Source organism: Rhinolophus sinicus, linkage group LG11, assembly GCF_036562045.2.
Source record: "Rhinolophus sinicus isolate RSC01 linkage group LG11, ASM3656204v1, whole genome shotgun sequence".
Lineage (NCBI taxonomy): Eukaryota > Metazoa > Chordata > Mammalia > Chiroptera > Rhinolophidae > Rhinolophus > Rhinolophus sinicus.
In genome coordinates this window covers 73030999-73045168 of record NC_133760.1, presented here as the reverse complement: position 1 = coordinate 73045168, position 14170 = coordinate 73030999, and the positions used below count along the sequence as shown (strand labels likewise).

Here is a 14170-nt window from a genome sequence, read left to right as displayed (position 1 = left end):
GCTCAGGACTTTGAGGCCTCTCTGACTCCCTGTGACAGCCAGGTTCCAGGGAACTTGACCATCTTATCACCCCACCCGACATTATGTTGGTCCGCTGTTTTGGTAAAATCATTCTAGGTCTCCCTGGAATGAGACATGCGGGAATACTCTTACACTGACACTGAATCCTTGCAAGTCATCCTTGACTGTGACGGATATTACACCTTTTTCTCACCGTTCACCTCCTTTTATTTATTTTGTGGCTGATACCTGATAAAGAATTGTCTCCCCTCAAAATTTTCCCTTAAATGGCTTTTCTTATAGGATATGCTTTTATTATTATTATTATTTCTTAACTTTGGACCCTTCCTTCTCTGTGTCTTTCATTGGTTGTATTTCTTGTCTAACACACACACAAATATAGCTCAATCTCAGTCATTGCTCATATTCTCTTTACATAGAAATGTGTTTTATCTGTTTCCATGAGGAAAGAAGACTCCAGTCTAGAAATTTTGAGGAGAAAGGGGTTAAATATAGGGAATTAGAGTCACCCACAACTTTAAGGCGAGAGGAAGCAAAAATAGGTTCAGAAAGTGGCCAGAAGTCTAGAAGTGATTGTTCACAGGTGTGAGTACCCTTGAGCAGTAAGTCTGTAGCTGTCAGAGGTAGAAGTGAGAACTGAGCCTTCTAAACTTCAGAAAAGTGGCTCTCAATGGAATAATCTACCCTAAAACTATGTGAGAAGGAAAATTTGAGGAATGAGTTCTTTAGCGATGTGTGCTCAGCGTTTACTCTGTACACTCCCAGTTCAACAAATGTAGATTTAAAAGTTAAAGGATTTGGAGTTAGGCATAAAAGCATTTTATAAGTTTAAGACACATTTGTATTATTAGCCCATAAGTACACTTTGATAGTTCACTCAGACGTTTATAAGACTTGACTGAGCTCTAAACACATTCTGCTGATCCAATGTACATCCATTTATAGCTAAATGAGTACTTAGACCAGGATAACCCAGCGTCTGCTATCCCAGTCAGAACAGACGACCTCTTTTAGAGCAGTTTCTCCTTATTGTAATCACTTGGGACCACGGCTTTTGATTTATTAAACTGCCTCACAATTCATACATTTATTCATTCATACACTTAATGAATAGACATGCAACTGGTAGATGTGAAACTCTACCTAGCTTTATGCAAAATGCTAAGTGGGATACAAAATAGCATATTTGTACTTAAGAAAGAACAGCCATACAAAGAGAAAATAATGATTATATACACGAAAAATAATAGAAAATAGAAAATACAAGGACCAAACTCGCAACAAATAACTGCTGAGGTCAGAGAAGGAAGAGCAGTGGGTGGAGTGGTCAGGGAAAGCTTCCTGTAAGAAGTGGAGGCTGAGCTGGGACTTAAAGGCTGAATGCAGCGTGACCCTATGCGGATAAAGCTATGCCAGGGAGGCACCACGATGTGAGCAAAATCAAGGAGGCATGGGATACGGGGGATGTTAGGGGCAATGAGAGGACCACGGTTTGCCCAGCGGGCTGGTGTAGAGTGACATGTAGGAAAACTTGGGTTTGGGTTTGGAAAAATAAGTTTAAATGGTGTTAAGAAATGTGGCAGAGATTGCTAGTTGACACAAATACCCACTTCCCCCTCTTTCTATGGTCACAGAACTTCCTGGTTTAACTGGATATATGGGTGTCCAGAACAGAGACTATTTTCCACCCCTCACCCTCACCCCCCGTAGCTGTTAGATGTGAATGGAAGTGATGGCTGCTTCCAGATATAACCCTAAAGGGAAGAGGCACTGTCGTGCAGGAGATCCTGTGGGGAGTCCGGCGGGGTCTAAGCTCCCGCTCCCCACAAGAGAACGCAGGGTATGGTGAGGCCAAAAAGGAACACCCACGGAGCCATAGGCAGGGGAGTCATACCACTATATTCTCGCTGGTGACTGGGTTGGAGAAACAGGAAACAGGAGCCACACAATTCTCAACCCTCACTGCTCCACTTGCAGACTCAGCCACCATCTTCTTGCTAGCCCCCATTTTTTTTGCTAGCGTAGCCACAGCAGTTATATTAGTGGCCAATGGCTCACTGGTTACAGCTGACAGCCAACTAGCCACAGCTGATAACCATCCAATCACAGTTGATGGCCATTTACTACCTGAGCCAGCACCTGTCTATGTGAGGCCGAGAGCCTGGAAACTGCTTTCTGGGGCTCTGTCCCCACAGGCACACCTCCTCTCCTTTCACTTTCTCCCTTTCTCCAGCCTGTGACTGACTTGTGGACAAAGAATGTGCCATTTGGGACCAGGTGACAAAGGGAAACACCTTAGCACAGCAGTCTAGCAAGAGACGAGTCTGAGTTCCTGACGCCCTTAGGTAGCCGCACCTTGGGCTACTCACACATGAAATAAAAAGTCACTTCTATTTGGTTGAGCCACTTTATTGCAGCCCAACCTGCATGCTGAGCGGCTACTGCTTTCCTGGGTTGGCAGTATTGTTTGAAAAGGGGGCAGCTCCTTTTACCACAGGCCTAGGATGACCAATCATCTCTGACCTTCACTTACCCCAGTGGGCCATGTAAATGGCACACACACTAATGAGTTACGACGCTCTGCGGTAGTTAACACAGGGAACCTCTGGAAGTGTTCAGTAAGGAAGTGACATGGTAAGAGGTGTGTTTTACAAGAATTAGTAAGAATAACATGTAGCAGATCAGCATTGCTGAGGACTAGGAGCAGGGTTGCAGAAATCCACAGACAGGGCTGTGATGGAACTTACTGAGATGATAAAACGTTCTGTATCTTGAGTGTGGTTGTGCTTATATGAGTATATGATATACTCTATATATCATATGTAGTCAAAACTAATACTGAAAATAAGTAATATATACAAAGGTGCCAAAAAAAGTATACACATTTTAAGAAACGAAAACACTGCATTAAAATTGTAGTATTCGATATATACCGATAACAAAAGACGAAAACAAGTCATGTGTATATGTATCCTCAATAAAGTTGATTGATTAATCTGATTGAGTGTGTGCAGAATAGATCAATGGGAGGAGACAAGAGGTGGGGGGAAAGAGGTATGGCTTCAGTCAAGTTTTAGATAATTATGACTTATTCTGTGGAAATAAGGAGAATGAAATTAGACAAAAGAGTCATTTTGAGGGAAGAAGTAACAGAATTTGGAGACAAATTGGGCCTAGAGATATTGATTCATGTGGAGGAGCATCTGGCTTCTCTATGTAAGGCCACAGCTGAGCTTCCCCACAGGCTAGTGGAGATGTCATGTCCCAAAATGGAAAGGGAGGAGGCAAAGCAGTGCCACTTGCTAGTTAAATAAATTTCTTCAGTCTCGCGAAGTCCCTTTTGTACATTTGTAAAAGGTAATGATGCCTACAGACTGCAAAAAAGTTGTAAAGAGCAGAAAAGATATTTGTAAAACAGCTAAAACCCTATGGCTTGGCACCTAGTAGACCCCCATCATGGGTGAGATAAAGAACGATTGTAACAACGTATTAGGATAGAGAATAAATGCACTTTCAACATGGTATAAAAGAGTCTCCCATACATGTTTCTAGGAGGAGCTTAGATATGAAGAAATAAGGACTCAAGTTAATAGGAAAGATGGAATCCACTTGTAAATCACAGGGTTATAATAGAAAGGGGGGTTGGGTGAAGCCACATAGCAGTTGGCAGTACTGTTTGAAAAGGGGGTGGCTTTTCAAACAATACTTTCACCACAGAAGCTTTGGTGATGTATTCATTTCTCTTTCCACCTTGTTGACTCACCCACAGGAGTGGGAGTTCAGACAAAAGGAAGCTGTTGCAGCGTCCTACTTAAGATTCTCCTCATGGAAGGTTTGGTTCTCAGCCCATTTTCTGTCAGCCTTCCTGAGATGGGAAAGCAATGCATAAAAATTCTCAACAGTGAACCCTCCTGAGCTGCAGACTGCCTGTAGACATCTCCATCTGTATGTCCTGCAGGCATGTCCAACTGGTGTGTCCCAGACCAAATTAATCACCCTTCACACACCTGTCCTCCCTCCGGTCTGCTCTCCAGGTTAATGCCGTTGCCAGGTTACTGGGTACAAAATCGAGAAATTTTAGTTCTTCCACTTCTCATCCCACACTCCCCACAATTAATCTGCGGCCCGTTTTTGTGGATTCACCATGTTGTAACCTGTTTTGTGAACTAGGTGTTTTGGACCTCCATTGTGTTGGTGAGGGTTCTTTCCTCTCTCCAGGACCACAGCAACAGCAATCAAACCAGCCCCGCTCTGAAGTTGCCAGGTGCTGCAACTTCAGAGCACCCCACACCTAGAGGAGATAAAAAATGGCCCACCCTGGGGAGTAGGACAATGGGGGTACCTGTCTCCCTGCCCCAAGTTTTTCACTTGGTTAATCCGCTTAAATTTCTGAAACATAAACCACCTCCCTTTCTGAAAATACTTAAATGACTCTCCATTGAATTTACAAAATGAAGACCCCAAACCCAAATTTCACCCACTTCCTTTCTCATGGTATTGCTTCAAGTATTCTATGCTCTAATTACACTGAAAAACAGGTACTGCCTCCAAAGTAATGCATACTTTTTAATCTTAGTGTAGTGGCTTGTGGAACATTCTCCACCAACTAGCTAAGCTCCTTTTCCTTCCTGACTCAGCGTGGCGGCTTTCTCCTCATGGAGCTGCCTTAATTCTCCTGTCCCCCATTTCATATTGCTAAGCCTGGCCCCACTGACTGTATATTCCTGTGTGTGTTAATGTTATCTGTGTTAGCACGAGTGTTGCTCAACCAGATTTTACAGTGCTGGAAGACACACAACATCTCTTATTGTCATCTCAGAAGCTTCAGGGCACTTTGAATGGACTCAACCCGTCTAAAAAACAATCTTCAATTCTTACTTTTTAAAAAACGGTTTTTACAAAAGAAAGCTTTTAAAAATTCCCAGAGAACCCGTTAACAATTTTGTTTTCAATGTACCCAAACAGTGAACTCCCTCCGCTCTGCCATATTAAATAGATTTTTTAAAGTCTCTTGCAGTTTTATTATTTCAGGTGCACTCCTCTGCCAGAGGCCTTTGTATACCACTGCTATAAATGCCGTTTGTTCCCAGTAAGCAAGTACAGGAGCATCTGACGGTGTAAATTTATGTCGATTATTCTAGAGAGTACTAAATTAGGTAATGTATCACAATATCTGAAGACTAAATGTATAGAAATTAACTTTTACTTATAATTTGAGGATTTTTTTTTTAGTGAGTTCACCACAACATGTGCTTGCTTGTTCTTTCTGTGACATAAAAAAAAGCAGCCAAATTTGACTTCTATCTAAATAATTCAAATAATACTAATAGCTGTCTCAATTACTTCAGCATTTTATGTGAAATTATGAGGAATTGGGGTGTTGAGGAAATTATAAAAAGGGATGCTTTTGATTATGATTGAACAAGTCATTTACTCAATTTTTGTTTAAATCTCTGGAAGAGATGAAATCTAGCGGTTGATTTCAAATATTGTATTCCTTAGACTCATTTTAAAAATTACTTTAAAAACCTGGGATATGAAAACATTGAGAAGATAAATTAACATACATGGGTATATTTTTATATTACATCAAACAACTGCATTATCATTTAGCTCAAAATCAAAATTGAGACGTAAACGGGCATCTTTTGTTTTTTTCTGAGTGAAGGTACATACTCTTATAGATTAGTTCCAGAGTTTGGAAATCATTATTATTACTTTATTCAATCATTTCTTCTCACATTTTTCTCCCTTTGTTAATCTCCTTGAGTGATAAAAGTGCTTATAATGTACAAAAATTAGACACACAAATTATTACTCTCTAGAAAATATTTATTGACAAGTTTTAACTTTCCATTTTCTGAGAAACAAACATAATACACAAAATACAGTAAAATGCACTTTTCCCATTTCAAATAAATATATTTTACTCTTGTAAAGAATTTAATAATCTGTGTAGTTCACCACAGTATTTTAATCAGTGAAATAAAGCAAAGAAATTCTCTAGTTAAGTTGTCACTTATTTTTATGATTCTTTGTCACTTACTTTTATGACAACATTTTGCTGGAGAAAGGAAACACTATTCTCTGTAAAATTATATTCAGACTTGGAGACTGTCGCTTCTATTTGGAAAAACAAAGACAAGCTTCTTTAAAAAGTGTTTAGTGTCAAACAGAGTGTTAGGCAAAAAGATAACATCCAAGTCTTCACTGAGTGAACTATGTGTAAACTTTTCTTCTTAATACTTCCTAGAGACCAGACTATATTCTGAATTATAATGACTCCTTTGTATCACACCAGCAATTTTTCAAAATTAGTGGTTAAGTATTTAAATTAACAGTTATGTAGGTAATATAAACCCAGGACAGAATTTTAAAACTCTATTAACAGGAAAGGTTAAAAATAATGGTGCTATACAGGACAAATTTATCCTTTTCACAACTGTTATTCTTAACATTATAAGAACTGAAATCTACTGAATTATACAGACTTAACACAGACTCTTATATACACATAAATCCCTGATCAGTTTAAGACAATGTGTTAGTTTTCTCCTGTAAGTAGTAAGACTGTTTTAGTAACTAGCAAAAATCACATTTAGGTAGTCACCAATCTTCAGAGTTTTCTTATGTAAAATCTATTTACCCTTAAAAGAATATATCACCAAATAATAATAATCATTAGTACTGTCTAACTTCCTATGTTAGCAGTTAATTGGTACTTTATATACTAGCAAGCTTTTGGAAGTAAATCAAACTTTACTGTAGCTCCAATCCCACCATAGCGTGGCTTGTTTACATGGATGCAGAAACTTTGGTCAAATTGTACCAAAGCATAAACCTCAAAATAATAACTGTGTTCAGTAAAAATCTTAACACAGTCTATAAAGTGAGTATTAATTCTGTTGTCAGCATTATAAAGGGCATCAACTATTGTCCAGGTGGTGACTTATATAAAACTTTCCCCTCTTCATTTTAAAGCGTAGAAAATTATATGCTTAGGCATTCTTTTATGGCAACATTTTTATTTCTACACATTTCTGATACAGTTACGTGTGTGCTAAAAATTCACAAGTCCAATAAAATAAATTTGTAGTGCCCTTCTTTGACATTCTCTATAATTCCTCCATCTCAAAGTGTGTGTTAAAGCTGTTTGCCATAGATGTATGTTCAAAGATCCTCGAAAGACTTGGTTTCAACAGTTCTACTGAGTGACATGACAGGTGCTGAGTTGTGTCATTTTTCAGGGACATCATTTGTTCTGTCCCAGGTTCCCTCCTATCATAATAGAGAGCCCAGAGCAGAGTAATGGTGAGAATCATGGCCAGGATTTGTGTCACTCCAATGGAGATTCCCAGAAACCTTAGCACCTGCAGTTGTTTGGTTCCTCTCAAAAAGGAATACATTTTCTTCCCACAGCCCTGTAAAAGAAATGACATGGTCAATATTACCTTTGGATGTGTTACAGAAGTTCAAAATGGTGAAAACAAACAATTTGCATCAGTCAATGCAACCAAATCACTTGAATAATAAAGTTTAAGGCGGCGACCCTCACCAGGGACAGCTAGGAGAAGCCGAAGGGGAGATGGGAAGCACACTTTTTTAAAAGCTTGCCAGGTGTTTCTGAGGAGTTTACTCCTTTTCTGTCTTCCTCATAACCCAAAATTGAGAACCACTGGTATAAAACACAACATCTAGAGCATAGGTGGGGAAACTGTTTTGGTAAAGGGACAGAGAGTAAATATTTTAGGCTTTGTGGGCCATCTGGTCTCTGTTCGAACTACTCATCTCTGCCATTTTAACACGAAAGCAGCCACAGACATTATGTAAATGAATGGATGTGGTTGGTCTCCAATGAAACTTCATGCACAGAAAAGGCTGTAGGTCAGATTTGGGCACATGCCATGGAGTAATGACTCCTGATGTAGATTGATCCAAAATTTTCAAAATTAATGTTTCATCATTATTATTCATATTCACTGTTAGGTTACAACTCATTTGGTCAGAGACTTTCCCCCAAGGATCAGGAATGTTTCCCCAGTCTGCAGCTGAAACATGCTGGTGGGTGGAAATCAATCTATTCCCTTACACCATACGCTCCACGTGCACACACACCTCTGTTCTCTGCCTGTAGCAGAAATACACTTGGGGGAATTTCTGACAACACCAAGTTCTAGTTCTGGTTACCAGGTAAGAGTTGGAAAGGTATCCTTAGATCCCCCTAAGACTAGAGACATCTGATTTAAAAAGATTAGTGAGATTTTTGTTTTCCGTGTGTTCAGTTTTAAGTACAAAAGACTAAGGAGTGTCCATAGAAGATATAAAAGAGAATTCTGAAACAAGAGGAGAAAAAAAAAGTAAGAGAAAGAAAAGTCATGACCAAGGAAAATGCAGGGGGTGCAGGTGGACAAACAAAAGGAGGTAGAATTGGATTAATAATTGTCATAAGTCACTTCTCAGGTAACCAAAGCATAGACTACTTTCCATGTCTCTATTGAATACACAGCAAAGAAATGATAATTTAGTCTTATAAAGGGAAGCTGATTCTAAATCAGGGTGAAAATCAAGGAAAGAATTTTACAACAATAACAAATTTCAAGAACTTTGAAGATTCTGAGATTTCATTCTACTTGGAACCTAACAAATTAGCCTGCCACAGTTTAATGGGAGCTGGCAGAAGACAGAGGCAAAGAACTTTATTACTCATAGTAATAGCACTAGCCAGATTATGTGCCAGTTCTTTGAGTCCCAATGGCAGCCTTAGGGAAGTGAGATGACGCCTGCACACAATGCACTGCATTATGGGAGAGGCACTCCAAGCTTAGGAAACGCTAACCTTTCTTCCATTTCTTTCTTTCCATTTCTTCTCTGCCTACAGTTGGTGACTCCTTCTCTGCCCTTAAGGGTTGCCTTTCCCCAACTTCTGTCCTTGGCTGCATACTGTCCTTTGCATTAGAGACATAATCTTTATTATACTGCAGAGCAAATATATTTTTCCTTTTCTCTGGAGGGAGATAGTACCTCTGTCTTCAAGGTTGTTCTCTATGCAAACAGCCTTGAAAAGGTAGTCCAGAACCAACCAGTGCTTCTGTTCATAGGACATGCAGAAATGCAAGAGACCCATAGAAATTATCTCCCAGCAACAAGAACTTGATTCTTCAAAGCTTCTATTCTGAGTTTGGGGTAAAAGTAACTCAGTGCTTACCGTACTCAGGCCACAGTTTGAATTAAAAAAAAAAAAAAAAGGACAATTATTTAAATAACTTTCCCTTGTTTTCTTCTCTATATTCTACAAAGAACTCAGCTAAATCAAGGACAATAAGACTATTGAACTAGTTGTTAGATTGTACATTATATTGGAGAGGAGGAATTAATAATTCTTAGATTTCCAAAGAGATTGATCAGTAACTGTACCCCAATACGTCATTATGCTCAAGAAATAAAAAATAAAACTAGTCATAGACACATTTCAATAACTACCTTTTTATGGTATACCATGTAATGCAAATTAACAGCAAAAGATTATCAACGTTTCATCAATTTAACCAAAAGTGAAATTAAAATATTCATAATTTAATACTACTTAATATTGGTTTAGGAAGATCATTTCTCTAGCCATCTTACCTATTTAATATACACATAAATAACATGCACACACACACATATACCACACTCTGTGGGAAACCAAAATAGATGTCACAAAGACAATTCACTAAAGTTCAAATACACTCTTATGTTTCTGTGTAATTCTAACAAACATCCTATGTGACACATTATAGAATAGTGGTTAAGATCATGAACTGCAGAGCCAGAATTCAGAATTTCAAATCCCTGCTCTGCGACTTATAAGCTCTGTGACTTTGGGCTAATTAATTAATCTCCCTGTGCTTCAGGCTTATCATCTGAAAACATACATAATAACAGTGACTACCTGTTTGGGATGTTGGGAGATTTAAATAAATAAGCACATTGAAACACTAAAATGGGGGCTAGTACATGGTAAGCGTTCAGTAGGTGTCAGCTCTTATCTGGTGTGTCATCCCACAGATTAGAAAGCTCAAATTAAAATAGATGAAAATCTATGAAAAGGAGGCATTAATGAATATGTATGAGGTACAACACTTTAAAAGTATGAACATGCCAAATCCAGAGCATTATGTCACCACTGAGTACTGATTCAACAGCCCTTGCCCATAAGAGCTGGCTGTCACTGTTTTTCAAGACAGTGAGGTAATTATCCAAAATGATTATTTGCCACTGAGACATTACATCACTAGCCTTCTCATTAAGCAGAGAAGTATTTAGTATAGTTTAGAAAGAGTTACATTAAAATTGTTAAATTTAAAAGGTTTAGCTTCAGACTGCTGGAAAATTAATTTATATGGACACATCATTTAACATTATTATCCAGTTATACAGCACCAGATCTTCATATCTATCTTCAAAGAAATTGATATCAAATGGCTGTGGACTATGGTTAGCTGATTCCTTACTTATATTCTCAGCCCTTCACATAAAGGTGGATCTTTAATGAATAAAGAATTAGCATGGATATATGAATATTTTGGTAATTAAAATACATTTCAGAATTAAAGGTAAATCATTTCAAGAAATACATATGCTGATGATTCTTGAAATGCTATAAATCAATTGTCATTTGATTTTTACCTTTTCAATAGTTTCTGGCACTTAAATTTTATCTACGTAGGTAGTTCTTCCTATTTGCGTAAGGTCTCCCACTGCTTTTGACTAATTCATTCTAATGTGAAAAACTATATAGGAAAGATAATATTTCGTTTTTTAAACCTGTCAATAAAATAAAGCAGAGATTGATAATAAAATATAGTCTATGTGTTTCAAAGTTTGGCATTAAGAAAAGTCTGTTTCAATTTTATGTTAAACAATCACATTTATAAAAAGAAGGTAAATTATATCATCTAGGATGGTTCAAAAATGTGATATATTAGTTAACACTGAATGTTCTAGAGTGGGAGGGGACCTTTTAGTTCAATAAGTTCAAATTTTTAACTAAAAAATATGGCTAAAAAGTGCTTCTAGAATGACATCAGCAAAACTTGCAGAGAAAGGACCTCTGAATATCTCCCCTTCATATAAGCAATTAAAGCACTAGCAAAAATTGTCAGAATCAACTCTTTTAGAACTCTGGAAATTAACCAAAGTCTTCCAGCAATCTGTGGAGCATTTATTTAAGAAAAGCAACTGAACTGAGTTTCAGTAAAAAAGCTAGCTTTGTGGCATCTTAATTTGCCCTATCCACAACCCACCTCCCCAGCTCTGTAGCCTTGAAAATCAACAGCCCAAAATTATGGTGAAAACCAGTGGCCTAGAAGTCACCACAGGCAACAAAATAGGGGTGGAGCTCCTTCAAAGCCCCATTCCCAGAGAACTGTCTTTATTTGTCCTATCTGAGGTTTCCTGGAAGACCTCACTTGCAAGCTTGTCTTTATTTGAAGCTGATTTGCAGCTCAACCTGGGTGAAGAGACTTTTCCCCTGGAGATGTTTGTCAAAAGCAATTAGAGGTAACTGCTAACATTGAGGCTCCCTGAGGCAGTGGATAGCAATTGCACACAATGGGCAAGTCAAAAAAATGAAAAGAAAATGCTGGGGAAGCATCTAGGGGCCTTGACAAAACTCTGACATATTTGTGGGGATCTAGAAAATTACACGAGTAGGGCTATGCTCTTGCTCAGGACTATGCACATACTAAAGAAAGACCTAGGAAGACCCTAAGATCTCACCTCTGGCTAAACTTGAGGCTCTGTGCACACTTGGCAAAGGCTGGGAGACTTACTGGTTCCAAGCATCTAAGGAAACCTCTGTTCATTCATTAACTGATCACTAAGCTAACCAAGCAGACTTCAGGGGCCCCACAGGACAAAGAATACAGACTTTACAGAAATAGTTAAGGAAAGTCATTAATAAACAAACAACAATAACAATAAACAACAAACTTTGGGAAGGAGAGAGAACCTGATTTTCAGAGTTGCCACATTATATTATTTTAAATGTCGTTTTCAACAACAATAACAACAAAAATATTAAGACATGCAAAGAAAGTATGGCTCAGATACACACAAAAAGAGCCATCAAAGAAAATGCTTCTAATGAGAGGAACGCTCTGCCTCACTAGAAAGCCCTGTCCATATCTGTGCAATGGTGACAATGTACTTTTCAAGAGTTAACAATTTAGTTTATTTTTCTTTTCTTTTTCCTCTCTCTCCTACCTAACTTTGTTTTCTTGCATGCATACCTCGCTAATCTGATTAATTGTTAGAATGCTGAGTTAAAAGATACTGATTCTGACATCTGTACGCTGGCAACCAGGATGCAATTCTGGACTGCCGTTTTTTGTCAGTTGACTTATAAATCACCTCTACGGCTGGGTTGAAGATAACCATCCTGGACCAAACTGGACTTCAGGAGATGTACTCCTGGACGTCAGCATTAAGAAATCACAGGACTAACACCCCCTTCCTGTGTTCCGTTCCTTGTGTACCTATAAAACCCCTTGACCAGTCTAGAAATGGGGAAGGTGGCCTCTGTGATGACAGTCCACCATCTTCCTGGAATGCCAGCATTTTGAATAAACCTACTTTTCTTTCCACCAACCCTTGTCTCTCCATCATTGACTCACGAGCAGCAAGCAGCCAAACCTGAAATTGGTAACATTTGAACAACATGAGTTCTTAACAAACATTTTCTTGTCGGAAACTGTCTTCTTAATAAGATGCACTGGTTCTAGTTCTGCTCTCAGACGACACCTTTTCCAAAAGGTAGAAGGCCATATCTGAAGCATCATTTTCCCTTTAATTGTTCTCTAGTCTAAATATTCTTAGTTCCTCCAAGTTTTCCAAATATACACACTTTGTCATCCTGATGATCTCTTTTTGGGTTGTGCTGATTTTGTCAATGTTGCTTTGAAAATAATACTAATTTTTAACTTAAAAAAATAGAAAATGCAATAAAATATTAAGACAACTAAGTGAATGGGTTTGGATCCTATGAAAATAACTTTTCAGGTACCTCAGAAGAGTGGACTTGGGAATGTAACATATGGCACGTAGTTGGGACCTGGCCTCCTTCCAGCTCACTGGGCCTTGAAGATTAGCTCCCTGTCCAGGTGGGCAAGTGTTGTTTATTCAAAGCAAAAGTTCTAGTTGGATTCCTCAATTTTTATAACAATACACCAGTCTTATCACTTCCTCATTTAGTTTACAAAACACATAGATAATCCCTCAAACAAGACAAATTTTAGTACCTAACTTTGTCATCAGAATACACTAAATTATAATTTATGCTTCTCTATCAAGAACCCCTCAGAAAAAGGTATTATATACAGATTATTTTTAAAAAATGAAATCAATTGACATCTCTAGATACTTCAAATTATGTCCAAGTATCAAACCAGTCCACCAAAATGTGCTACATTGGATTATATTAGCCTATGCCTTTGCATATTATTTTCCACTAAGGTGTAATTTAGTGACATGTATTAAAGAATGTCACAAGAAATTGCTCAATAATATTTGTGAAAAATAATATTGAAGATATTTTCTTAGGTAACTTAGAGTAGTAGATAAAAATATCCCACTTGAAAAAAAATACTTTAGAATTTTGCGGGCTTTGAAAAAGTAGAATATTCGATTCTAACATTAAATCATGCAAATGGTTATATCTCTTTTTCACCTGGGCTTTCAGAAAGCTCAGAGTCAAACATGAAACTCCAGAATCCCATCTGTCTTCATATTAAGCATGTCTAATTACTTTGTTCTAAACCATGACTTTCCAACGCCATTTATATTTTATTAACTCATTGTATTTTTCTTGTGCACTGCATTAAATCCCTTATTTAATTAAAAAAAAGATAGAGGGTGGAAATACATAAATAAAAGCGCAAATCTTTCTATACTACACACAATTTAATATTTCTTTGAAGACTCAGAAGGCACTGTAGAAACTTATAGCATATTGCTGAGAATTAGTGATTCATTTACACAATTACTTAATGTTAAGGATTAACTTTCCAAAAAAATATTCCTTGTCTTGAATAGACAGTATTTTCCCAGATTTCATTGTATAAAATAATTGTCCTCCTCAGCCATTCTCCAAATTCTTCATAGAAACAGG

The 14170-nt window shown here is 37.8% G+C and overlaps 1 protein-coding gene across 8 annotated transcripts in view; it reads right to left on the bottom strand.

Moving 5' to 3' along the window:
* Positions 1-5835: 5835 nt before the first annotated feature.
* TSPAN12 (tetraspanin 12) overlaps positions 5836-14170 on the bottom strand; it is a 93343-nt gene continuing 85008 nt past the window's right edge. For 7 of the 8 annotated variants that reach the window (XM_074315668.1, XM_074315667.1, XM_019750029.2 and 4 more), the window contains one exon: positions 5836-7442. In XM_074315668.1, coding sequence (XP_074171769.1) covers positions 7137-7442 — 306 coding nt within the window. In that variant the 3' untranslated portion in view covers positions 5836-7136. Of the gene's footprint in view, positions 7443-12289; positions 12697-14170 lie in introns of those variants that run through there. The other variant, XM_074315674.1, reaches the window with a different exon arrangement.